The following is a 12,937-nucleotide window of genomic DNA, read 5'->3' as shown; positions in this document are numbered from 1 at the left end:
CACAGAAGGCTACATTCTCCACTTCTGGTTTGTGAAGCATTCTCAAGTGTCACTAGAGCTCTTAAGAGTAAATACCAAGTGTTTACAGACAAGTCGGCATCTTCCATGCAAACTACAGGCAATCTGCTATCAACCAGAGTAATCACAAAGAAGTTTTCAATGCAGCACTCTCTTTGCGATCAATTTCCAGCAACCATTCGCCAACCAGTCAGGGAATAACATTTTTCCCTAGCGACCAGCAGGGAGCAGCAATCAGTCTCGAGGTCTGCGTGACTGAGGCCTAACAAATCCAGCAGGACCAGCTCGTTTCAAAGACAGCAGGGGAGCAATACTTAAGCCAAGTTTTCTTCTGTGCTGAATAACACAAAACAAAACAGAATGACAGAGAAAACAGCTGTTGTGTGCACGGTCAGCCTAGAAATAGCAGTTCTGATAACAGGTCCCGTGAACTCATCGCGTATTAAAACAACAACAAAAAAAATAAAAATCAGAACCTTTAACGAGACTCTCAGAAGTGCTCATTCAAGCCATTGGTCATTTTTGAGATGGTGGCTTGCAGTTTTATATCTTACAAAGTAAGTGCCTTTAAGGGTCTAACTACATTTTATTTCCACAGCTCCTCATGGCTAATGCACTTTCCCCGCTCCCTGTAACATCATTTACATAATCTTACAGTATATATGCGACTGGCGTCTTTGGGCCTCCGCACATTAAGTGGCCTTTCTTGCCATCAAAGGCAATTACAGATATGGTGATTCTCAGAAATGTCTTAAATCTGACATGCTGCTAATTGTTATTCAATTTAACATGACTCACTGCCCTCCTAACTGCACTGGATAACTGCTGCATTGCATGAGACTGACTTTTACCTGAGCAGACGTGTCATGGCGTGGCGGCACACATAGTGCATGGGTGTGTTGTGCTGGTACTGCTCTCCATACGATGCGTTTGGGTCCAGACCATCCCTGAACTGAGGGTTGCCCTCGTACAGCTGCCAGGCCAGGGCCTCGTCACCGTTCACAAGGGACTTGCGGAACTTGGTGGCTGTGTTTCCCATCGCTTCGGGCTCGCAAACGGCCACCTAAAACAAAGCTGTGGCCAATGCCTCACTACTCCTCTCTTCCTCCTCCTCCTCTTTCTCCACCCCCCCGTACTCCACAGGTCACGACTTAGAGCAACATGGTTCAGCGTTTCCTTCCCTGCAAAGAAGAGAAAGGTGGGAATTGGTTAGAGAGAAAATGAAGTTGGAAAGAAGGAATAAGAGCAGATGAAAAAAAGGCAAACAATCGATTGAGTCCATTCATTGATTAGCTGTGTGTTAGATGGACAGATGCCATTTTATAGAAAATAGAAAAGAAAACAGAGAGACAGAAAAAAAAGACAGTTGTAAAGAAGCCAGGCCAGAGGGGAAGGTTGATGATATCCAAGCCATTGATTTGTTAGTTGGTTGATGAAAGACACAGTCGATATTACCACAACTGACCATTCTGGACCATTGTGTCCAGTTAGGTCACTGTTGTAAGATAAAAAAAAAAAAAAATCTGCATGTCTTCGACTGTTTACATGCTCTTCTGCTACTGAGACTCTGAGAGTGTGTTAAACCATGCAGCACTAACATGCTGGACCCAAACCAGTTTTACTTTGCCCCTCAGCCGCTAAACGAAAGAATCACAAGCGTCATAGCTATGGCTGCCCCAGCAGAGCTTACTCTCCCAGCAACAGCTTATAAACCTACTGCAGATTCACAGGTTATCAAAATATAACCGTTGGATTCCCACCATTTCCTTAAAAAGAAAAACTGGCCTGGAAAGCTTCCCCCCCCCCAATATCTATCTATGTATATATATATCTCAAGCAATATAAGAGATGAGAGATATGGGACACAAACAAACACTTCTGTCCTTTCACATATTGTACATTATCTCTGCTTGATGTACACGTCTTCTCCACCTCTCCTTCTTTCTCTCTCTTACTCACAAACACTTACACAGTTTGGTGTGCCTTTAACACACGGTATTACATGCTGTAATGAGTGGACTGTGTAATGAGTGCATGGGCCTCTGTGTGTATTGCGCTGTTGAGGGTATCATTACAGTCTTCATTCTATAGCCATCTGTCTGGCCTTCACAAAGAGCCTCTTTTTAGCCCGGCTACAGTTGGCCGCTGGCTGGCCGGGCTCTGGAACATTTGAATAACATGGCTGACTGCCTCCCTTTTCTTTGCTGTGACAGAAAGGGACACAGACAGGAAAAATACACACTGACAGACCGGTGAATAATAGCCACTGCAAGTTCTCTCGTGATGCACACAGCAGACCGGATCTTGTGTGTGTTTGTGTATATCTGGAGGGAGGTCGTGGAGGGGGTCGTGGGGGGGTGGTGGTGGTGGTGGGGACTGTAGTTAATAGGTCAGTCTGTCTGTTTGGCTCTGTTTTGTGCATGCTGGTTTACTTCCAGTTCACTTCACATCTCCACGTACCTCCCTCTCTGTCTCTCATACTAAATAAGGACAGGAAGTTTGGACATGAAGGAATTTTGGAATTCCAGCGATCACAAGTGCCGCTGTTCACAGTGGGAGTGCAGCTATTGACTTTATTACACATCATTCGATGGTGGGGTGGAACTGAGGCACAGTAAGTGTTCCACTGCTTGTTAACTTGGCACTCATCTGCTAGGCTGAATTTCAGAGGCATGTTTTATGAATCACGCTTGAAAGTCAACAATATTTAGTTAGCCTCATAACACAGAGCTACTCAGAACAGGCCTCTGATACATATGGTCTTCCCCATTTTAGGCAATGCAATAGTTGTGACGTAATGACTCATGAGCTCAAGAATCCTAAACACATGAATCCCGTCAGATGACTCCCACTAACAAGGACTCAGTCATGGTGCTCGAGCTTCTCGGAAACCCAGTCAGCAACACACCCCCATTTAGACCAAATCACGCAAAAAAAGCAATTTATGGTGAAAGTTTGGAAAGAGTCTGCAACTATTGCAACAAAACAAGTAATGGATTGCTCTTTGCTTTCTTTTTTTTTTTTTTTATAGACAAATGAATCACTTAATATCAAACAAGATTTAATGTCATTAGGATTTTGACTAGCAGTTATTTTTTACTTATTTATTAGCAGTCTAGTCTCATCCTTAGTCAATAAAATGACAGAAAACAGTTGTTTCAGTGTCATAAATTGTAAGATGACACAAAAAAGACTGTCCTTACTGACCAGTGATTTATAATAGCATTCATACCAGCAAATCTGAATTTTAGAGAAGACAGAATATGGCAGTGTGTGGCTGAGGGACCGGGTTGTGGATTATTTTTCTGCTGATCCAATAACTGACTAATGATTTGAGATCTAATTACAAAACAGGCATTCAATGCTGGGTTTCAGTCAGTCCTGTTAGGCAACAGCTTAAAAGGAAAAACCATACCCTCTTTCCCCTATAGTGTGGGGATCAAGTTGCTCGGTTATGTTGGTGGTGGGTTGGATGACAATGCAACCATTTGTAGGGCACACTGGGTCACTGAACAGTTTAATACGCATGAAAATGATAATAATATTTTTAAGTCCAACTGAAACACCTATTAGGAGAAATTTTGGACTGATGCAACAAATTTAGCATTATCATGTTTATCAAAGCTGGAGGGATGGAGGGCCTTCCCGAGCATTTTACAGCCAACCCCAAAGAGTCCTGAAGCTGTTCTGAAAACACACACACACTTTGTTTGAGGGTTTCCTTGAATTTGCCAATCTTACGTTCCTCTGATTTTTAGGTTTTACCAGTTATGATGTGCTGCAAACTATTGTGAAAGTAAATTCAAAGAGGATCAAAGCATTTACGTTCAACCTGTCACAAGCCTAATTTAAAGCGATCGCTTTAAATGAAAAACAAAAAACAATCAAACACACATAAAACATGACAGCCACTGGAGTGTTGCTGCTGTTATCAAAAGTTGCTGTCAGCTGTAACACGTCAGTGGTAAAACCTACCCAAACTCTGGGCAATCAAGCCACTCTATAACTGCTGCGGGACAATGTATGGTCGTTAAAAGGGGCATAAAACTTGTGAGTCAAAGGCAGAAGCTGCGTTACAACATTAATAATAATAAAAATAATACGATAATACAGCGCGACTGACTTCACTAGCAGCTTGGCATTTTACCAAAATTAGCTGGGTCGCCGTATATCGGCTAAATATTCAGGTCAGACCTCGTGTGGGTGTCTCCGAAGTGTGTCAGCATGAAATGGAGCACAAAACAAACAGTGGCCGACTTCTCTCTTCATGTTTGTGTCCATGCGGCCCCTTGGTTAAAGCTCCTTTGTTCAGCAACCGTACAGTCTGCTTGAATTACTACCCCAACTTGGAAGCGAGTGGTAGGTGTGTAGTTTCTGTAATGCTGCCGAACAAAACCCTTTGCCGGTAGTTTTAACGTTTTCGCAGGCTGTGGCGGCGCCGCTGGGAAGCGTTAACACCCAGTGCAGCTTACCTTTCTGCCGTTACCGACGCTAGCAAAGCGTCTATTTTCCTGTCTCAGGTTAACGTTAGCGAGATATGTTAGCCTCAACTACCTACAGCCGGGCAGCATCTCCGTCGCTCTACTTACACGGTCGTCTCACTTGGTCACTTCATTCGGAAACTTGCATACATCCAGGGACATTATCCTGTGGCTGTCATTCGCATCCCCGGCTGCGGTTCCGCTGGACCATCCTCTCTGCCACCGGACCCGGTGGGGACAATGATGCTGTTGCCGACAGCGGAGGGGCGAGACTGACTTCGTTCTCTGTGTTGTTGTTGCTGCCAAAGGGAAAAGCGTGTTGCGCATGCGCAGCACTACCTGTCACGCAGAGAGCTTTCACCGGATTGGTCGGCTATCTGCGCTCGCTGGTTGGTTGGTTAAGGTCAATATCAGTTAAGATAATAATAATAATAATAATAATAATAATAAAAATAATAATTTTAAAATGTAATTAAACTTTAAAAATCCGAGAAGAAAATTGAAAAAGAAAAAAGAGAAACAATAACAACATTTATGATGACGTATATGAAGGCATGAGAAATACTTTATTTGTCCCATATTTGGGAAATTCTTTTTGTTTTAGCAGTAACGAAAACAGGAGACCTAGCTGGAGGTGCCAGAGCTGGAAATCCTAAGCCCAAAAGAACATTCATGGGTGTAGTGAAAGAGGACGTGCGAAGGAGTGGTATGAAGGCAGATGATGCTACAGTGACCCCTACAGGAAGCAGCTGAAATGATGATGATCATCATCATCATCGTCATCATTTGTGTATGTTATTGGTTGCATGTAAATGCCTTTTATCTCTCTGATTTTGTTTATTGACCTACACCACAACTCCAAATGTCTTTTAGTCACTCAGTCTTTTGGTGTCACCAGCTCCAACAGTGCTCTACCAGCAGACCAACAAACTACACTGCATTCTCAGCAACTGAGTGAAAGCCAAGCGCCATCATTTTGCTGCACGTGAGTTTTGGATACAGCCTCTGCATTTGGCCTTCCAGTACAACCTGTAGATGTGAATGCCTAGGTATTGGACTGCTCCATCAAGTCAACATCTTGTCCCAGGACAGAAACGGGGAATATAGCCATCCTCTTTCAGAAGCAGATGATTACTTCCAGACCACCCCACAAAATCACCCACCAGTGCGCTGTACTAGTAAAAACAACTGAACTGTTATGTTATTTGCCACAAACACTTTGGGGTTAATTCCTTGTGTGAGTTTGACAAATTACCAGTGTGATATATATGAACATAAATGATCATAGGCCAGGAAAGCATTTTTATATCTTTGTCCCCTTACCCTGCAACCTGAGACAATGCACCACATTTTGATTGGCTCAACTTTACAAGTCATCACATGTGAGAAGTGCATCTAACCCTAGTAACACCTCAAAAAGGAACAGGAAATGCACAAGTGTATAAAGAGTTTAATATAAGAGCATAAAATGAAATCTCAACTTCAGTTTTGATATTGAGATACATGATCACACAGTCAAACCTTCAGCCTTTACAGCTTGTGCACATTTATCTATTTAGTTACAAAATGAATATCAAAGATTCCCCCAAAGATTTTGGTGGGATGTGATAACCACAGTTGCAATTTGGGAAATGAACAAGGCGAAACTTATTTATTTGCTTGTTTAATAAAACCTCTCCATAAACATCATAACTTCAGTGTGATACAATATAGAATTATATGCATAGATTGTAACACAAAGTGCAACTAACAAGAAAAAAAACTAGATCAAAGTACTGTTTGATGTACCCACTCTGTGTTTTTGAGCATGCAATGTAGGTACACATGCAGACATATAGTTTGCACACCTCTGTAATTAGTTTGTTATGTTGTGAGAATTTGGGGCCAATCAGAAATCTGCTTGTAAGTGTCTGAGTCATTCAGCAGTGAAACGGTATCACGGCATCGTTAAAACTCCTGTTTTAATATATCAGCATCACATGTTTCACGTTTTTCATGTGAAACCTTTGTCTGCTAAACATAACAAATACATGTGGTGAGAAAAAAAAGCATCAGATGAGTGGAATGATGACGCAAACCACCCATCCATACATCCATACATCTTCTTTCGCTTATCCGGGGCTGGGTGGCAGCAGCAGCCAAAGCAAGAAGCCCACCTCCTCCAGCTTATCCGGGGGAACACCAAGGCGTTCCCAGGCCAGCCGAGAGATATAATCTCTCCAGCGTGTCCTGGGTTTGCCCCCAGCCTCCTCCCTCCTGATAAACCAATTCAAGTAAAAGTACAGTAACTACAATTTTTGGATTATACCTCAAGACATCACACCAAACAAACCAAGAAAATAATCAGGACACACCTTCAGGTTGCACAAAGTCCAAAATAAACACACAACAGTGATGAAATCTTATTATTGCTAATGAAGGTTTTCATATTATTTATTATTATCAATAACTTAGATAATTATGAATAAACCAGCTCATTAAGGAAACTTTTGTGTGTAAACTAGAAAAGAAAGATCTCAAGAAAACAGCAAACAACCAGACTGCCACTCTCTTTACACCTCGCTGTTGCGCGCGCACACACACACACACACACACACACACACACACACACACACACACACACACACACACACACACTACTTAACATTTTGATCATCCTGACAGCACAAGCCAAAACAACAGGCCTCACACAGGGTTTTTTCGTGGGGTTTGGACCTCCGTCTCGTAGCGCCTGAGTCACCTTCTTCATTCTTATCCTCCTGTCCATAGCAGTTCTTCCGGATTTCAGAAAACAATCTGAGCAGAGCCTCTTTCGCCTCTTCCTTGTAAAAACCAGGGAGATGAAAATTATCGTCTTGGCATCGCCGGCAGGCTTGTCCAAAAGGCCGCATGGTCACCGCCCCCTTACCGCCTCTCAGCCGATAACGGAACAAAAGCACCACACGCACCGAAGGCCAGATCCTCCTGCAGGATGCACACTGAAAACTGTGGGAGAAATTATGACTATAGACTCTGGTCAATGGTGATTTTTCAGGTTAGTAACTCTGTCTGTGTCCCATCAATGCTTTGAACTGATGTTTTTCAGTTTCAGATTGCCACGTCAGCGGAAAGCTTTAGTAATGATTCGCTGGGTCAATCATACCATGCGAATCGTCAGAGTCTTAATAAAGCAAGATAACTGTTCAATTATCGCTGTAACTAAACTGCAGAACCTGTTTTCCCCACAGAATAGCATTGTTTTAATACCGTCCACTGCTGGTCCCTGTCACACAATAACCTCGACAGGTGACCCACCTGCTCCCGTGAACATGAATAAGGTGGAGACGGAAAAAGCACAAGACAATCTTTCAATTTATACCCACTACCTGAAACATGATTGATGCCTTTTTCTTTCCAGCATAGTTTCTACTATTATTATTACATACAGTGTAAGGTAAATATGATTTCATTAAATTAAACATACTTTCCATAAGCGCAGTGGGAGAAGACCTTCCAGCCTCTCCTATTTTCCTTCTTGGATAATTTGTCTGTCTGTTTGTAGCTGAAGGTGAGCGACCATGGCTCTCCATAGTCCAGCGCATTATCCCCACAGAAGAGCTCCTCAAAGGTGTGTGTCCACAAGGAAGGAGCCCAAGCTGGACAAAGAGGAGAGGGAAGGACGTTAGGCTTATGCTATAGCCTACAGGCAAATCACTCTTATATTTGTCATTACAAGAACACAGGAAACGCTTTTAAACGCCTTGATCAAAACAAATATGCAATGCATTAATTACAAATCAATCACCCATATACGCGTTTAAAGAAACAAATAGTAGCCTGGTGTGTTACCTGTATATCTCGATGGTCTGATACATAAAGTCTGATATTTGGAGACCTTCTGGGAGACGAAATGAAACGTTGACATGAGACAGAGTTTGACTTGTGAATGCTGCTCTCCAGGCAGCCTCTGTTTATTTATGCGTGATGTGTGGAAAACGAAACTTAGAATTCACGTTCCGTCTAGCGACTTGTGCTGCTAGTGTGAGATAGTGCACATCTTGAACTCATACCAACTAAATACACGGCCAGTATTGCAGATACCAAACTTATAAAGGTTTATGTTAGGGAGAGCAGTGTGATCGTGATCTATGAAATGAATCATCAGCGGTTTTCCAAATTCTGAACACATTTTAATGATCTCTAAATCACCGTAACTTTTACCTTCATACTATATGAGATTATTTCTTGAGTCTATGAAAGGGCTGTGACAGTGGGCTCTGTCGCTGTGCCGAGAGTCTGGGCCATGTCTGGGGGATTTCCTTCCTCCTCTCTGCATTTATTTTTGCTGCTTGTTCCGGGTGAAAAGTCTTTGCATGCAGTTACTTTATCTGGGAGAATTTGAAAGACTGACTCTATAGCCTGCAGTTTAGTATGACTCCGGCTGTACCTTGATTTGCCATGCTGTTAGAATTTGGGAGCATTCATAAGCTTCCCTGACAGCTAAAACTGACCATTGTTACTTCTATGGCATGTACGTTTTAGTATAATACCAGCATTTCTGGTTTCATGTTTTTACTTGTATCTGGTATGACTAGAAAATAAATGGAGTGGAAAAAAGATCTGATCTATAGATGAATGCGAAGTACAGCAATTTATAGCACGTCTGCCACACAAAACAAATCCATAACACACCAAACACCATAAACAAGACTTGATCAGACTTTATTAATAGCCACAAAATACAATGAACGCACACAAAAGTGATATGATCATATACTGCACCATGAATGTGGATCGTACTCTTAAAACTGTTAACTTCACGTGCAAAACAGATAGAGTATCCCAGGAACCAGTAAACAAGAAAAGAGTTTCTCTGAGCACTTTTAGCACACAAGTAGACACACACACACACACACACACACACACACACACACACACACACACACACACACACACACACACACACACACACACTCTAGTTATCATCCTTGTCATCCACACAGCAATGGCCCACACGGCATGCCTGGCACAGGTGGTTTTTGTGGGGTTTGGTCTTCGCTTCAGACTCTGATGATGGTCTTCCATTGTCTTCAGCCTTCTCCTCATCCTCCTCATGGTAGCAGTTTTTCCGAATTTTGTAAAACTGCCTAAGGAGGGCTTGTTCCACCTCTTTCTTGTCAAAACCAGGGAGATTGAACTTGTCACCTCTACAGCGAAGACAGGCCTGACCAAAAGGACGCATAATCACTGTCCCTTGGCCCCCCAGCAGCCGGTACCGGAACACCAACCTCACCTGCGCTGAATCCCAGGTATTTTTGCAGGATACACACTGAAATCTGTGGAGAAATGATTACATGCTGTGAGGTACACATTTATTTTTATGTACTTACATTTATAGCTTGCTTTTTCCACATGTAGTAACTGAGCCTCCCTATGAGTCTGTGGCTCAAACAGTATTGTGTGGTTCTCTGAGTCACCATAAAGAAATTACATTTAGCAGCAGAACCAGTTTTTTAATCACAGAATGACATTGTTTTGATTCTGTGTGCAACCTCCTCCCAGTCACACGATCATTTGTCAGAGAACCTGCACACTCATGTGATCAGAGAGAAGGTGGAGATGGAAAACTACAACTACACCCACAGTCTGAAACATGTTGCCTCCTTTTTTTCTTCTGGTTTTGCTATGCTGTTGCTATGGATTTATATATTTTTATATATTTTTAATATTTTTATGTTGTCTTGCTGTTGTTTCACATTTTCAGTAACTATTACTTTACATATGTTTACGTTTTTATTGTTTATAAGTTAACATACTTTCCGTTTGCTTGGTGAGTGGAGACCTTCCAGCCTTTCTTCCTCTCCTCATAAGTGATTTCATCTGTCTTGTTGTAGTTAACCTTAAGAGTCCACCGGTCTCCATAGTCCAGCTCACTGTCATCATCCAGCAGTTCATTGAAGGTGTCATACCACAAAGAAGGAGTCCATTCTGGACAGGAGAGGGAAATAAGTTAGGCTGATGATCTCAGTGAATCATACACTTTTACAGAGATCAGTGTTATTTAATGTTGTGTAAAAGCAGAAGAAATTGTGTGGTGTGATGTGCAAGTGATGCACACCTAATCAAAAGAAATGTTTCACTGCCGCAAAATAAAAAAAAATACATTTAAAAAGTTACCTGTCGATGTGGCCATGTTTCTCGATGTTTTGTTCTGTAAACCGAAGAACTTCTGGCTGATGCGATAAGTCACTGATGCTTATCAAGTCGCGAATGTTGCTCTGCTGCACGAAGCGTCTCTATTTACATCCTGAGAGCAGCTGTGCGTTTGGAAAACGAAACTTAACATCGCTTTCATTTTCCATGCAGCCATGTCCGACCTAAACAAGCCGGTTACAACAGAGCATGCTGTTATTAAACTGGCTACAAGGCACATTTCATTATTTTAAAGATTAATTTTGGTGGGTGTGTGCTTTTCATGTCTAATCATGTGTACTAACCACATTTGAACTTCATCTACAGTGTAGATGAGTGCGTCATGTAAAAGTGCAGTAATTTCTGCCTCACAAAACAAATCCAGAAAGTAATAAAATCCATAAAAGAAGACTTAATCAGACTTAAGACTTTATTAGTAGCCACAAATACAATGAAAATCACACAAAAGTAATAGAATCACATACAGTACAATTAATGTGTATCATATAAAGACTGGTAACTTTAAAATATGAAGGAAAGGTTTGTGTGCAAAATGCATTAAAAAATCCCAAAAGAACACCCCCCCCCCCCCCACACACACACACACACACACACACACACACACACATTAATCATCATCTTACGCGCGCGCGCGCGCGCGCGCGCGCACACACACACACACACACACACACACATTAATCATCATCTTCATCATCCACACAGCAAATGCCCATGCGGCATGCCTGGCACAGGTTCTTCTCGTGGGGTTTGGTCCTCGCTTCAGACTCTGATGATGATCTCCCACTATCTTCATCATCATCTTCCTCGCGGTAGCAGTTTTTCCGAATTTTGTAAAACTGCCTGAGGAGGGCTTGTTCCACCTCTTTTTTCACGAAACCAGGGAGATTGAATTTGTTGCCTCTGCAGCGAAGACAGGCCTGACCAAAAGGACGCATGATCACCGTCCCCTGGCCCCTCAGCAGCCGGTACCGGAACACCAACACTACCCGCGCTGAAGCCCAGGTTCTTGTGCAGGATGCACACTCAAAACTGTGGAGAAACGATTAGACTGTGTTAGGTCCAAATATATTTTACGCGCTTGCATCTTGCTCTTTCCACTTGAATAGCTACGACTCTGGTTGAAATAATACTGTGAGCGCCACATAAAGCGAACAAACACTCATGTATTCATATGACCTGCATATTTGAAAGTTTATAAATGCAGGACGTGCGGCACATACTTTCCACGGGCGCAATATGTGGAGACCTTCCAGCCTCTCCTCCTCTCCTCCTCGGTGACTCTGTCTGTCTGATTGTAGTTGAAGTTGAGAGTCCACCGGTCTCCATAGTCCAGCTCATTGTCCTCATTCAGCAGTTCGTTAAATGTGTCCAACCATAAAGAAGCGGTCCATTCTGGACAAGAGAAGACGATAAGTTAAGCTGATGCTGTCACAAAGCAAAGCGGTCTGTTTTACAGTACACCAAAGATCCAAACAACCAGCACAGGTGCAAATTCTAAGCTAAACCATGTTACCTGTGTCCATGTTGATCGATTGTCTGTTAACTGAAGAGCTTCCAGCTGATGCGATGAGTCGCTGATGTTGTTCGAGTGGTGAATGTGGCTCTGCTGCTGGAGCGTCTCTGTTTATATCCTGAGAGCAGCTGTGCGTTTGGAAAACGAAACTTAACATCGCTTTCATTTTCCATGCAGCCATGTCCGACCTAAACAAGCCGGTTACAACACAGTGTGCTCTTATTTAACTGGCACATTTAATTATTTTGTAGATTTTTGGTGGCTGTGGGTGAAAACTGAATTGGCTAAGAGGGTATCAGTGTATGATCGCCGCCTAACATCACGGGCAAAAGTCAGTCGGTCACCTTTGTGCTTTAGTCAAGAACAGTCAAGAACTACACAACCTCAATTGCTTTTCATGTCTAATCATGTGTACTAAACGTTGACGTTAACCACATTTGAACTTCATCTAAAATGTAGATGAGTGCGATAAACAGATAAACTGAGATTATTCATGTAAAAGTGCAGTAATTTCTGTCTCACAAAACAAATCCAGAAAGTAATAAAAGCCATAAAAGAAGACTTGATCAGACTTAAGACTTTATTAGTAGCCACAAATCAAATACAAAGAAAACCACAAAAGTAATAGAATCACATACAGTACAAGAAATGTGTATCACATAAAGACTGGTAACTTTAAAATATGAAGGAAAGGTTTGTGTGCAAAATGCATTAAAAAAATCCCAAAAGAACT

The 12,937-nt window shown here is 42.2% G+C and overlaps 4 protein-coding genes across 5 annotated transcripts in view; all 4 read right to left on the bottom strand.

Moving 5' to 3' along the window:
* LOC146643860 (ankyrin repeat and IBR domain-containing protein 1-like) overlaps nucleotides 1-4,781 on the bottom strand; it is a 28,072-nt gene extending 23,291 nt beyond the window's left edge. For both annotated transcript variants that reach the window (XM_085395691.1, XM_085395692.1), the window contains exons 1-2: nucleotides 4,608-4,781; nucleotides 870-1,199 (exon numbers count right to left, since the gene is read on the bottom strand). In XM_085395691.1, the coding sequence (XP_085251817.1) occupies nucleotides 870-1,057 (188 nt within the window). In that variant the 5' untranslated portion in view covers nucleotides 1,058-1,199; nucleotides 4,608-4,781. The remainder of the gene's footprint in view (nucleotides 1-869; nucleotides 1,200-4,607) is intronic.
* Nucleotides 4,782-5,769: 988 nt separating this feature from the next.
* LOC146643859 (receptor-transporting protein 3-like) lies at nucleotides 5,770-8,432 on the bottom strand. Its single transcript, XM_085395933.1, has 3 exons — nucleotides 8,328-8,432; nucleotides 7,963-8,134; nucleotides 5,770-7,484 (listed from the first exon to the last, which is right to left on the bottom strand). The coding sequence occupies exons 1-3, from the start codon at nucleotides 8,401-8,403 to the stop codon at nucleotides 7,136-7,138; spliced, it is 597 nt and encodes a 198-aa protein (XP_085252059.1). The 5' UTR covers nucleotides 8,404-8,432; the 3' UTR covers nucleotides 5,770-7,135.
* A 498-nt stretch (nucleotides 8,433-8,930) lies between these two features.
* LOC146643858 (receptor-transporting protein 3-like) lies at nucleotides 8,931-10,959 on the bottom strand. The gene is made up of 3 exons (XM_085395722.1): nucleotides 10,656-10,959; nucleotides 10,295-10,466; nucleotides 8,931-9,814 (listed from the first exon to the last, which is right to left on the bottom strand). The coding sequence occupies exons 1-3, from the start codon at nucleotides 10,669-10,671 to the stop codon at nucleotides 9,454-9,456; spliced, it is 549 nt and encodes a 182-aa protein (XP_085251848.1). The 5' UTR covers nucleotides 10,672-10,959; the 3' UTR covers nucleotides 8,931-9,453.
* A 311-nt stretch (nucleotides 10,960-11,270) lies between these two features.
* LOC146643857 (receptor-transporting protein 4-like) lies at nucleotides 11,271-12,320 on the bottom strand. Its single transcript, XM_085395723.1, has 3 exons — nucleotides 12,205-12,320; nucleotides 11,912-12,083; nucleotides 11,271-11,720 (listed from the first exon to the last, which is right to left on the bottom strand). The coding sequence occupies exons 1-3, from the start codon at nucleotides 12,212-12,214 to the stop codon at nucleotides 11,366-11,368; spliced, it is 537 nt and encodes a 178-aa protein (XP_085251849.1). The 5' UTR covers nucleotides 12,215-12,320; the 3' UTR covers nucleotides 11,271-11,365.
* Nucleotides 12,321-12,937: the final 617 nt, after the last annotated feature.

The sequence above is a fragment of the Rhamphochromis longiceps genome, linkage group LG22, assembly GCF_057381845.1.
Source record: "Rhamphochromis longiceps isolate RC_006_pf linkage group LG22, R_longiceps_female_GT1.1, whole genome shotgun sequence".
NCBI classification, from domain to species: Eukaryota; Metazoa; Chordata; class Actinopteri; order Cichliformes; family Cichlidae; genus Rhamphochromis; species Rhamphochromis longiceps.
Note: the sequence above shows the minus strand (reverse complement) of the source record. Positions and strands in the feature narration are given on the sequence as shown.